We start from the raw sequence: 13,991 nt of genomic DNA, 5'->3' as shown, positions 1-13,991 counted from the left end.
AGGGATCTGAGAGGGATGGAAATTATGTGTAGAAATGAAAATATTGTTCCGAAAGGCTGTAGAATATTTTAAAAAAATAGTGTGAGTGACCCTCGTATGTTGTACACATATGTGGAGGCTGTTTGCGCAGCAATCGCCGACATAGTATAACTGAGGCGGAACCAGCCCGCATTCGCCGAGGCAGATGGAAAACCGCCTAAAAACCATCCACAGGCTGCCCGGCACACCGGACCTCGACACTTAATCAGCCGGGCGGATTCGTGCCGGGGACCGGCACACCTTACCCCTCGGGAAGCAGCGCGTTTTCTTTTATTTTTCTATTTTTCTTTTAGTGCTTAGAGCCATGTGAACCATTTAAAATATCGTTCGTTGCTTTTGTCCTTGTTTCATACTAGGATGATCCATTAATTATACGAGGAATCAACAGTGTCAGTACTGGAATGAAAATGACAAAATTGCCGCTCATGCTGCTGATATTTAGCATTCCCAGGCATCAACTATCGTTCCATCAGCACTGTATACCCGGTCAGCGTATACTAAACAGAATATATGCAGAATATTATGTAAATCAGAAACTTCGCTTAACTAAACTCTTAACAGCCATTACAATGAAATGAACGCCCTTAGCTGCTTACAGGCGTTGACATACGTCAACGGGAACAGATGAAAATGTGTGCCCCGACCGGGACTCGAACCCGGGATCTCCTGCTTACATGGCAGACGCTCTATCCATTTTTTTTTTTCGAACTCGGGACCTTTGCCTTTCGCGGGCAAGTGCTCTACCAACCTTTTTTTTCCCTCGGGACCTTTGCCTTTCGTGTGCAAGTGCTCTACCAACTTATTTTTTTTTTTTAATGTCAGACTTACAACCTTTGCCGGGATACATTTTGTTGTACTACCGCATAAATAGTGTCTACAATGTCCAAGTATTGACAAATAGTGGCTAATTAGAAAATTAATAAAGTAACGAAATGAATGAAACTGAAAATGTGCAAATGAAAGACATGAAGACATCGCGGATAGTACAAATACAAAAGAAAGATGCTCCTGTAGTAATGAAATGAAAATCATGTCGGGGGGCGACACCTGCTCACGATCCGACGTTCGGCACAGCAAGACAGCCATCTATCGACTCGTTCTCCAGACGTTGGTGTAAGACTGGGTCGTCTTCTCGAAATTAACTAAGAGCCCGTAAGTGTGATCGACGTCTATCTCGGCTTCTTCGTCTATCTCATCTGTCACCCATCACATCCCATCCGGCCGGCGGGTCGGTAAATGTAAGTCGCAAGTAATTAGCGAAGTCTTGCCTATATTTCTTATGCTGTTGCAGCTTCGTGTGTCCATCCAGGAGAAAATGCCAGAAATCCATTTTGTGAAACTTCCTGGCAGGTTAAAAGTGTGTGCCGGACCGAGACTCGAACTCGGGACCTTTGACTTTCGCAGGCAAGTGCTCTACCAGCTGAGCTACCCAAGCACGACTCACGCCCCGTCCTCACAGCTTTACTTCTGCCAGTACCTCGCCTCCTACCTTCCAAACTTCACAGTAGTTCTTCTGCGAAGCTTGCAGAACTAGCACTTCTGAAAGAAAGGAATTGCGGAGACATGGGGGTTAGCCACAACCTGGAGGATGTTTCCAGAATGACATTCTCACTCTGCAGCAGAGTGTGCGCCAGACCGAGATTCGAACTCGGGACCTTTGCCTTTTGCGGGCAAGTGCTCTACCAACTGACCTACCCAAGCACGCCTCACGCCCCCTCCTCATAGCTGTACTTCTACCAGTACCTAGAGCGCTTGCCCGCAAAAGGCAAAGGTCGCGAGTTCGAGTCTCGGTCCGGCACACAGTTTTAATCTGGTAGAAAGTTTTATATCAACGCACACTCCGCTGCAGCGTGAAAATCTAATTCTGGAAAAATCAATTTTGTCCTTTTCCGATTCGTTGTACACGTAGCCCACAACCATTCCCCGTACCCATGTTACTGCATTGGTTTTTTGGACCGGAAAATAAGATTCCTGGGGGAAGAAAAGTGTGTCCGATGAAATTGTGTGAGGGGCGGAGCGTAACAGGAACGCCAATATCTGTCTGTGCCAAGCGCCACACCGGAGCCGCTCCACTACTTGCTAAACGATGTTCATCAGCGTCCACTGTTGCGCAGCCTAAACACAGTGGAGTGTCTGCCAAATGAATTGCGCGTTAGACCGCGCGGCTAGCCGGGCACTTGCAGTTAGAGATGGGTAGTTCGCGAACGAATGGGTGCAAAGGAACGGTTCACCAAGATGAACGAAAGGACCGAGGAACCAATTCCAGAGGAAGGATCGGTTCATAGTTCACTTCGGTCGCAGCAGTCTACTTATAGTTCCCGGGAACGAGGAACGATCGGTTCATAGTTCACTTTGGTCGCGGCAGTCTACTTATAGTTCCCAGGAACGAGGAACAATCGGTTCATAGTACACTTCGGTCGTGGCAGTCTACTTATAGTTCTTGAGAATGAGGAACGATCGGTTCATAGTTCACTTCGGTCATGCCAGTCTACTTATAGTTCCCGGGAACGAGGAATGATCGGTTAATAGTTCACTTCAGTTGCAGCGGTCTACTTATAGTTCCCGGGAACGAGGAACGATCGGTTCATAGTTCACTTCGATCGCGGCGGTCTACTTATAGTTCCCGGGAATGAGGAACGATCGGTTCATAGTTCACTTTGGTCGCGGCGGTCTACTTATAGTTCCCGGGAATGAGGAACGATCGGTTCATAGTTCACTTTGGTCGTGGCGGTCTACTTATAGTTCCCGTGAACGATGCACGATCGGTTCATAGTTCACTTTGGTCGCGGCAGTCTACTTATAGTTCCCGGGAATGAGGAACGATCGGTTCATAGTTCACTTCGGTCACGGCGGTCTACTTATAGTTCCCAGGAATGAGGAACAATTGGTTCATAGTTCACTTCGGTCGTGGCAGTCTACTTATAGTTCCCGAGAATGAGGAACGATCGGTTCATAGTTCACTTCGGTCACAGCAGTCTAGTTATAGTTCCCGAGAATGAGGAACGATCGGTTCATAGTTCACTTCGGTCATGGCAGTCTACTTATAGTTCCCGGGAACAAGGAATGATCAGTTCATAGTTCACTTCAGTCACAGCGGTCTACTTATAGTTCCCGGGAACGAGGAACGATCGGTTCATAGTTCACTTCGGTCACGGCGGTCTACTTATAGTTCCCGGGAATGAGGAACGATCGGTTCATAGTTCACTTTGGTCGCGGCGGTCTACTTATAGTTCCCGTGAACGATGCACGATCGGTTCATAGTTCACTTTGGTCGCGGCAGTCTACTTATAGTTCCCGGGAATGAAGAACGATCGGTTCATAGTTCACTTTGGTCCCGGCAGTCTACTTATAGTTCCCGGGAACAATGCACGATCGGTTCATAGTTCACTTTGGTCGCGGCAGTCTGCTTATAGTTCCCGGGAATGAGGAACGATCGGTTCATAGTTCACTTCGGTCACGGCGGTCTACTTATAGTTCCCAGGAACGAGGAACAATCGGTTCATAGTTCACTTCGGTCGTGTCAGTCTACTTATAGTTCCCGAGAATGAGGAACGATCGGTTCATAGTTCACGTCGGTCATGGCAGTCTACTTATAGTTCCCGGGAACGAGGAATGATCGGTTAATAGTTCACTTCAGTCGCAGCGGTCTACTTATAGTTCCCGGGAACAAGGAACGATCGGTTCATAGTTCACTTCGGTCGCGGCGGTCTACTTATAGTTCCCGGGAATGAGGAACGATCGGTTCATAGTTCACTTTGGTCGCGGCGGTCTACTTATAGTTCCCAGGAACGAGGAACAATTGGTTCATAGTTCACTTCGGTCGTGGCAGTCTACTTATAGTTCCCGAGAATGAGGAACGATCGGTTCATAGTTCACTTCGGTCATGGCAGTCTACTTATAGTTCCCGGGAACGAGGAACGATCGGTTCATAGTTCACTTTGGTCGCGGCAGTCTGCTTATAGTTCCCGGGAATGAGGAACGATCGGTTCATAGTTCACTTCGGTCACGGCGGTCTACTTATAGTTCCCAGGAACGAGGAACAATCGGTTCATAGTTCACTTCGGTCGTGTCAGTCTACTTATAGTTCCCGAGAATGAGGAACGATCGGTTCATAGTTCACTTCGGTCACAGCAGTCTAGTTATAGTTCCCGAGAATGAGGAACGATCGGTTCATAGTTCACTTCGGTCATGGCAGTCTACTTATAGTTCCCGGGAACAAGGAATGATCAGTTCATAGTTCACTTCAGTCACAGCGGTCTACTTATAGTTCCCGGGAACGAGGAACGATCGGTTCATAGTTCACTTCGGTCGCGGCGGTCTACTTATAGTTCCCGGGAATGAGGAACGATCGGTTCATAGTTCACTTTGGTCGCGGCGGTCTACTTATAGTTCCCGTGAACGATGCACGATCGGTTCATAGTTCACTTTGGTCGCGGCAGTCTACTTATAGTTCCCGGGAATGAAGAACGATCGGTTCATAGTTCACTTTGGTCCCGGCAGTCTACTTATAGTTCCCGGGAACAATGCACGATCGGTTCATAGTTCACTTTGGTCGCGGCAGTCTGCTTATAGTTCCCGGGAATGAGGAACGATCGGTTCATAGTTCACTTCGGTCACGGCGGTCTACTTATAGTTCCCAGGAACGAGGAACAATCGGTTCATAGTTCACTTCGGTCGTGTCAGTCTACTTATAGTTCCCGAGAATGAGGAACGATCGGTTCATAGTTCACGTCGGTCATGGCAGTCTACTTATAGTTCCCGGGAACGAGGAATGATCGGTTAATAGTTCACTTCAGTCGCAGCGGTCTACTTATAGTTCCCGGGAACAAGGAACGATCGGTTCATAGTTCACTTCGGTCGCGGCGGTCTACTTATAGTTCCCGGGAATGAGGAACGATCGGTTCATAGTTCACTTTGGTCGCGGCGGTCTACTTATAGTTCCCAGGAACGAGGAACAATTGGTTCATAGTTCACTTCGGTCGTGGCAGTCTACTTATAGTTCCCGAGAATGAGGAACGATCGGTTCATAGTTCACTTCGGTCATGGCAGTCTACTTATAGTTCCCGGGAACGAGGAACGATCGGTTCATAGTTCACTTCGGTCGCGGCAGTCTACTTATAGTTCCCGGGAATGAGGAACGATCGGTTCATAGTTCACTTCGGTCGCAGCGGTCTACTTATAGTTCCCGGGAACGATGCACGATCGGTTCATAGTTCACTTCGGTCGCGGCAGTCTACTTATAGTTCCCGAGAATGAAGAACGATCGGTTCATAGTTCACTTCGGTCGTGGCAGTCTACTTATAGTTCCCGAGAATGAGGAACGATCGGTTCATAGTTCACTTCGGTCATGGCAGTCTACTTATAGTTCCCGGGAACGAGGAACGATCGGTTCATAGTTCACTTTGGTCGCGGCAGTCTACTTATAGTTCCCGGGAACGAGGAACGATCGGTTCATAGTTCACTTTGGTCGCGGCAGTCTACTTATAGTTCCCGGGAATGAGGAACGATCGGTTCATAGTTCACTTCAGTCATGGCAGTCTACTTATTGTTCCCGGGAATGAGGAACGATCGGTTCATAGTTCACTTCGGTCATGGCGGTCTACTTATAGTTCCCGGGAATGAGGAACGATCGGTTCATAGTTCACTTCGGTCATGGCGGTCTACTTATAGTTCCCAGGAACGAGGAACAATCGGTTCATAGTTCACTTCGGTCGTGGCAGTCTACTTATAGTTTCCGAGAATGAGGAACGATTGGTTCATAGTTCACTTCGGTCATGGCAGTCTACTTATAGTTCCCGGGAATGAGGAACGATCGGTTCATAGTTCACTTCGGTCACGGCGGTCTACTTATAGTTCCCAGGAATGAGGAACAATTGGTTCATAGTTCACTTCGGTTGCGGCGGTCTACTTCTAGTTCCCGGGAATGAGGAACGATTGGTTCATAGTTCACTTCGGTCACGGCGGTCTACTTATAGTTCTCGAGAACGAGGAGTGATCGGTTCATAGTTCACTAGTTCACTTCGGTTGTGGCGGTCACTTGGGCAGTTCTCGTTCCAGCCTCGGTCGCGTGCTCGTCTCAGTCTCTGTCTCCCTCGGCCACACTCGTCGTTCTTCGGATGACCACCTGTCTCAGTTCCACTGCCGACTGCTCCTAGTTAGTTCAGTATCCAGTTGCTCGTTTCGTTCACTGCGCTCGCCCATTTTACATGTGTTCGAAACTGTTCTTGCACTTGGCTCTGGCTATTCAGCGTCCACGACCGGTAATCAAAAAGTATTTTATAGTTACGTAAATTACATGAAAATTACGTTGTATGTAGTAGGTACGTCTTTTCAGGTAACAAAAGGGCATATCAGCTCACTTCATTTTATCGATGAACAGCAGAAGACATACTTTTAACAAGGCAAGTTTCTTTGTTATTCATATATTATTTGGTTTCATCGACTTGATTTAGCAACTAACTTTCAATAATTTGCTTAATTTTTAGTGTAAGAAAATTCATATAAAACGATTTTCGTGTATCTTTCATATACAATACATTACATTTAGGAAGGCTCTTATCATTTTTATGTTCGGTTGTTTCCAATTTGCATTACCTGCTAGTTTAGTTTCCTTGAAAAAAAGAAAGTGGGTTGTGGGTCATTTTGGCTCAGTAGGAAAAGCGGTGCCTCTCCATTTTAAAAGAGGAAGATTGCCATAAAATCGTATTTACTTATCATCTTAAAAAGATTTGTTCAGAAGGAGCTTTCAAACCAAAACCTTTGTTACTGCGAACTTAATTATTGTTATTATTGCTGCATCAACTTTAATAATGCAACATAAAAACCTAGTTTTTACTAAGCATGTGACGCAAGTATGATGAGAAAACCACATTTTATTTTATGCTTCCATAAAGTCTCTACTTCGCCTACGAACTCAGAGACAATGTGAAGTACACTCCTGGAAATTGAAATAAGAACACCGTGAATTCATTGTCCCAGGAAGGGGAAACTTTATTGACACATTCCTGGCGTCAGATACATCACATGATCACACTGACAGAACCACAGGCACATAGACACAGGCAACAGAGCATGCACAATGTCGGCACTAGTACAGTGTATATCCACCTTAAGCAGCAATGCAGGCTGCTATTCTCCCATGGAGACGATCGTAGAGATGCTGGATGTAGTCCTGTGGAACGGCTTGCCATGCCATTTCCACCTGGCGCCTCAGTTGGACCAGCGTTCGTGCTGGACGTGCAGACCGCGTGAGACGACGCTTCATCCAGTCCCAAACATGCTCAATGGGGGACAGATCCGGAGATCTTGCTGGCCAGGGTAGTTGACTTACACCTTCTAGAGCACGTTGGGTGGCACGGGATACATGCGGACGTGCATTGTCCTGTTGGAACAACAAGTTCCCTTGCCGGTCTAGGAATGGTAGAACGATGGGTTCGATGACGGTTTGGATGTACCGTGCACTTTCAGTGTCCCCTCGACGATCACCAGTGGTGTACGGCCAGTGTAGGAGATCGCTCCCCACACCATGATGCCGGGTGTTGGCCCTGTGTGCCTCGGTCGTATGCAGTCCTGATTGTGGCGCTCACCCGCACGGCGCCAAACACGCATACGACCATCATTGGCACCAAGGCAGAAGCGACTCTCATCGCTGAAGACGACACGTCTCCATTCGTCCCTCCATTCACGCCTGTCGCGACACCACTGGAGGCGGGCTGCACGATGTTGGGGCGTGGGCGGAAGACGGCCTAACGGTGTGCGGGACCGTAGCCCAGCTTCATGGAGACGGTTGTGAATGGTCCTCGCCGATACCCCAGGAGCAACAGTGTCCCTAATTTGCTGGGAAGTGGCGGTGCGGTCCCCTACGGCACTGCGTAGGATCCTACGGTCTTGGCGTGCATCCGTGCGTCGCTGCGGTCCGGTCCCAGGTCGACGGGCACGTGCACCTTCCGCCGACCACTGGCGACAACATCGATGTACTGTGGAGACCTCACGCCTCACGTGTTGAGCAATTCGGCGGTACGTCCACCCGGCCTCCCGCATGCCCACTATACGCCCTCGCTCAAAGTCCGTCAACTGCACATACGGTTCACGTCCACGCTGTCGCGGCATGCTACCAGTGTTAAAGACTGCGATGGAGCTCCGTATGCCACGGCAAACTGGCTGACACTGACGGCGGCGGTGCACAAATGCTGCGCAGCTAGCGCCATTCGACGGCCAACACCGCGGTTCCTGGTGTGTTCGCTGTGCCGTGCGTGTGATCATTGCTTGTACAGCCCCTCTCGCAGTGTCCGGAGCAAGTATGGTGGGTCTGACACACCGGTGTCAATGTGTTCTTTTTTCCATTTCCAGGAGTGTATATATAGGGTGTAAAAGATTATTGTTGACAGCGTAGCATAGCTATGTACTGGAAGTCGAAACGAAGAATTTTATACAAGACTATTAAGTTGGGAAACAGCCACCAACAGGTTCACAAGACTACACGAGCTATAGCCCAACGCATCGCGTGATATTTTGATGTTCTCTTCTCCAGCTCTCTACGCATCGTCATCGATTGTTTCGCAATTGTTGCTTGCATTAGCTTGTTATTTCTTCACTGCCTAATTATTACATGTTTGTCTGTTTGTTGCATCTGCTCGTAACGGGCAACACATCGTCCGTAATTGGCGAGCAGTCTGTACTCGGGGCCGGTTTTCCGTGCGCCACCCTGTATTATTTTCCTGCCATCAGCCACACAAGGCTACGGTTGGCTAAACGAGAGGTTCTGCAGAATCACAGAAATTACTTCTAAAAGTGTGTAAGAATTTTGTAATGAATAAAAACTCTGTACTCCAGGGGGCAGGCAAGTGCCCCCTCTTGGTGCCCTCCGTTCTTCAGTCACCTACTCTACTGGTTTTCAGTTTTTCATAAGAACCATATACCAAGCACAAATGAACGATGAACGAGTAAAAATTAACGGTTCCCAAAGAAGAACGATCAGCAGTGAACTACACTCCTGGAAATGGAAAAAAGAACACATTGACACAGGTGTGTCAGACCCACCATACTTGCTCCGGACACTGCGAGAGGGCTGTACAAGCAATGATCACACGCACGGCACAGCGGACACACCAGGAACCGCGGTGTTGGCCGTCGAATGGCGCTAGCTGCGCAGCATTTGTGCACCGCCGCCGTCAGTGTCAGCCAGTTTGCCGTGGCATACGGAGCTCCATCGCAGTCTTTAACACTGGTAGCATGCCGCGACAGCGTGGACGTGAACCGTATGTGCAGTTGACGGACTTTGAGCGAGGGCGTATAGTGGGCATGCGGGAGGCCGGGTGGACGTACCGCCGAATTGCTCAACACGTGGGGCGTGAGGTCTCCACAGTACATCGATGTTGTTGCCAGTGGTCGGCGGAAGGTGCACGTGCCCGTCGACCTGGGACCGGACCGCAGCGACGCACGGATGCACGCCAAGACCGTAGGATCCTACGCAGTGCCGTAGGGGACCGCACCGCCACTTCCCAGCAAATTAGGGACACTGTTGCTCCTGGGGTATCGGCGAGGACCATTCGCAACCGTCTCCATGAAGCTGGGCTACGGTCCCGCACACCGTTAGGCCGTCTTCCGCTCACGTCCCAACATCGTGCAGCCCGCCTCCAGTGGTGTCGCGACAGGCGAGAATGGAGGGACGAATGGAGACGTGTTGTCTTCAGCGATGAGAGTCGCTTCTGCCTTGGTGCCAATGATGGTCGTATGCGTGTTTGGCGCCGTGCAGGTGAGCGCCACAATCAGGACTGCATACGACCGAGGCACACAGGGCCAACACCCGGCATCATGGTGTGGGGAGCGATCTCCTACACTGGCCGTACACCACTGGTGATCGTCGAGGGGACACTGAATAGTGCACGGTACATCCAAACCGTCATCGAACCCATCGTTCTACCATTTCTAGACCGGCAAGGGAACTTGCTGTTCCAACAGGACAATGCACGTCTGCATGTATCCCGTGCCACCCAACGTGCTCTAGAAGGTGTAAGTCAACTACCCTGGCCAGCAAGATCTCCGGATCTGTCCCCCATTGAGCATGTTTGGGACTGGATGAAGCGTCGTCTCACGCGGTCTGCACGTCCAGCACGAACGCTGGTCCAACTGAGGCGCCAGGTGGAAATGGCATGGCAAGCCGTTCCACAGGACTACATCCAGCATGTCTACGATCGTCTCCATGGGAGAATAGCAGCCTGCATTGCTGCGAAAGGTGGATATACACTGTACTAGTGCCGACATTGTGCATGCTCTGTTGCCTGTGTCTATGTGCCTGCGGTTCTGTCAGTGTGATCATGTGATGTATCTGACCCCAGGAATGTGTCAATAAAGTTTCCCCTTCCTGGGACAATGAATTCACGGTGTTCTTATTTCAATTTCCAGGAGTGTAGTTCCCAAGAATGAACGAGTTTGCCCCCTCTTGGTGCCCTCCATCCTTCAGTCACCTACACTACTAGTTTTCAGTTTTTCGTAAGAACCATATACCAAGCACAAATGAACGGTGAATGAGTAAAAATGAACGGTTCCGAAAAAAGAACGATCAACAGTGAACTAGTTCCCAAGGATGAACGAGTTTGCCCATCTCAGTAAGTATACTAAATGGTGGGTACTCACAGGTGGAGGCTCCGCTGGAACTGCCCTCGCTGCAGTTGCGCTGCCGCTGGTAGCCCGACGCCCCGAAGATGGGGAACCCGCACGTGATGTCCATGGCCGACATGGCTGCCACGGCAGGGACTTCCGCGGGCGGAGGTTGGCAGCGCTCACTGTCGTCGGCGGCCGCTGGCCTTCGAGGGTCCAGGGACTGGAGGCTCAACTTCACCCCCGTATTGGGGCCGAGGTTAGCACTTTGCGTCTACTTAAAGCCCACTGCCCCGGTACCTACTCACCCAGAAACACTCACTATCGCACTTACCGCCTCTCTGTACTTCGTTGGATTTGATATCTATTGAATACACTCCGGTGATTCCCCTCGCAATGGTGCCTACTTTGAAACAATAAATAACCCTGAAGGTTCACCCTACCAGTGTTGCCAATTACGAAGCACCAAATTTCAACTATATTATTACCCTACCAGTGCTACCAACTAAAAAGCAATAAATATTAGCCAGGTAATTGGCTCACCAATGCACCCACCTTCGAAGCAATAAATATCAATTTTCACTTTCAATATCAACCAACTGTCAAGCAGTTCACCTTGACACTCTTCAGTTACACAGCAGCACACTTTTGAGTTTGCTATCGATCTGACGTCCACTGTGTCACCAGGCAAATTAATCGCAAACTACTCCTCCCCTCCGGTGATTCCCCTCGCAATGCTGCCTACTTTGAATCAATAAATAACCCAGAAGATCCACCCAAACAGTGTTGCCAATTACGAAGCACCAAATTTCAACTATATTATTACCTTACCAGTGCTACCAACTACGAAGCAATAAATATTAGCCAGGTAATTGCCTGACCAATGCAGCCACCTTCGAAGCAATAAATATCAATTTTCACTTTCGATATCTACCAATTGCCAGGCAGTTCACCTTGACACTCTTAAGTCATACGGCAGCACACTGCACTCGTTTCAGTTCGCTATCGCTATCACGTCCACTGTGTCACCCGGCAAATTAGCCGCAAATAGCTCCTCCCCTCACCACAATGACAAGCAATGTGGGACCGAAGCGACAGCTCATCTGGAGAGCCCGTCAGATGGTACAACGAACCTTGCCCACTGATGACTGCCGTGAGTAATAGTAATGCTAAGTTTAATTGGCCTAACTATTCGTAACGAAGAGACTACGACGACTGATATGAACTCGATGCGGAATAATATTGTTCTGTGCTAAATTTGTTAGTCCTAAGGCAGCCACAGTCGTCAACTGCAGAAAGCGAAAACCATTCCCGAGATCGCTGTCTTCAGTACCGTCGGGTCAGTCCTGGCTTCGGAGGTTCTGGAGGCAAAGTGCTTATTCCGTCCAGGCGCACTTATGATGCACACGGAGGCAAGTTCCGAGCTGATACCGGCTTCTCTCCAGGTTCTTTCTTCTCCCTGTAACAAAGGAAAGTCATGTCACGAGGCGAACAAACAGTGCAATAGCTGCTACTAACAATCCAGATTGAAATTTTCACTCTGCAGCGGAGTGTGCGCTGATTTGGAAATTCCTGACAGATTAAAACTGTGTGCCGGACCGAGACTCAAACTCGGGACCTTGCCATTCGCGGTTTGCTATACCAACCTTTTTTTTGTTTTGTTTTCGTAATTGTTCGTTGTATTTCGTCAGTTTAATTCGTTGTTGATCCCTGCACTCAGTGTTTGAGGCCAACTACCTCTCTGACCGATCACGCTGAGCTACCGTGCCGACACCAAACGAGCTACGCAAGCACGACTCACGAACCGTCCACACAGCTTTCAGGAGTGCTAGTTCTGCAAATTTCGCAGGAGAGCTTCTGTGAAGTTCTGAAGGCACGAGACGAGGTACTGGCGGAAGTAAAGTTGTGAAGACGGGTCCGCAATAGTGCTTGGGTAGCTCAGTTGGTAGAGCCCACCGAACTGATCCATCCCAACATCACTTACTTCCCTCTTACTCGGCCGGCCGGGGTGGCCGATTGGTTCTAGGAGCTACAGTCTAGAAACGCGCGACTGCTACGGTCGCAGGTTCGAATCCTGCCTCGGGCATGGATGTGTGTGATGTTCTTAGGTTAGTTAGGTTTAAGCAGTTCTAAGTTCTAGGGGACTGATGACCTCAGAAGGTCATTTGAACCATTTGAACCATTTGAACCTGCTACTCGTCACCACGTCACGGTGTGGGTTAAAGGTATGACATATACTTTTCTTAGTGAGAGCGTTACACGGGTGTTAGATTTTCGGCATTATTTAATGAGCAACTGCACGGTTCTACGCCGCAAAGCGTCGTATGGTTCGCTTTTTGCGAATTACTTGGAGTCGTTGTTTACGCGTCTTCCAGACCATTGGGGTGTACTGGGTGTGAGAAGAGACTTAGATATAGCACATGATGGACTGATGAGAGGCATAAACGGTAATTATGGGGTGCTTCACCCTCGCTGGACGAGAAGACAACCAGAATATCCCGCTGTCTGGCGGCTGTGGACACCCACGAAAGAAAATAAACAAAAAATAAATGAATAAAAAAAGAATTACAAATCATAACATACCAAGAAAATTAAAAATAAATAAAATATAATGAAAGTATTATATTTTATTTTGAACATAGCTGCTAAGGTTCAGTGACCGTGTCAGAAATATATTAGAACAAATAAGCCCTCGGTCACAAATATTAAGTCACAATTGACCAGGTTTCGACGCTGCTATGAACGTCATCTTCAGAATTAAACTAACTGTTCTACAACATATTAGGCATATAATACATTAATAAAATTAAAGTTTGTACTGACTGGAAAGAGATGCTGTACTTACAAGTCACATTTTAAAAAATCTAAGCCGGAGAGGCGACGTAATGAATAGTTGCAAATGAGATGGCGAACCGCTAAGGGCTGCTCGTACTTGAGTGAACAAGGGTTGCAACAAGACTTGTAAGTACTGCATCTCTTTCCAGTCAGTACAAACTTTAATTTTTTTAATGTATTATATGCCTAATATGTTTTAGAATAGTTAGTTTAATTCTGAAGACGACGCTCATAGAAGCGTCGAAACCTGGTCAATTTTGACTTAATATTTGTGACCGAGGGCTTATTTGTTCTAATATTATATTTATATTCTGTTAGAGACAGTAAAGGACTTGGAAGAGCAGTTGAACGGAATGGACAGTGGCTTGAAAGGAGGATATAAGATGAACATCAACAAAAGCAAAACGAGGATAATCGAATGTAGTCGAATTAAGTCGGGTGATGCTGAGGGTATTAGATTAGGAAATGAGACACTTAAAGTAGTAAAGGAATTTTGCTATTTAGGGAGCAAAATAACT

The 13,991-nt window shown here is 48.2% G+C and overlaps 1 protein-coding gene across 1 annotated transcript in view; it reads right to left on the bottom strand.

Annotated features, from left to right (window-relative positions):
* The window catches only part of LOC124553621 (growth factor receptor-bound protein 14-like), a 1,033,185-nt gene that overhangs the window by 840,615 nt on the left and 178,579 nt on the right, over positions 1-13,991 (bottom strand). The window contains exon 2 of the mRNA XM_047127476.1: positions 10,675-12,097. Within this exon, the coding sequence (XP_046983432.1) occupies positions 10,675-10,777 (103 nt within the window). The 5' untranslated portion in view covers positions 10,778-12,097. The remainder of the gene's footprint in view (positions 1-10,674; positions 12,098-13,991) is intronic.

The sequence above is a fragment of the Schistocerca americana genome, chromosome 11 (genome assembly GCF_021461395.2).
Source record: "Schistocerca americana isolate TAMUIC-IGC-003095 chromosome 11, iqSchAmer2.1, whole genome shotgun sequence".
Taxonomy (NCBI): Eukaryota; Metazoa; Arthropoda; class Insecta; order Orthoptera; family Acrididae; genus Schistocerca; species Schistocerca americana.
This window is presented reverse-complemented; position numbering and strand designations above follow the sequence as displayed.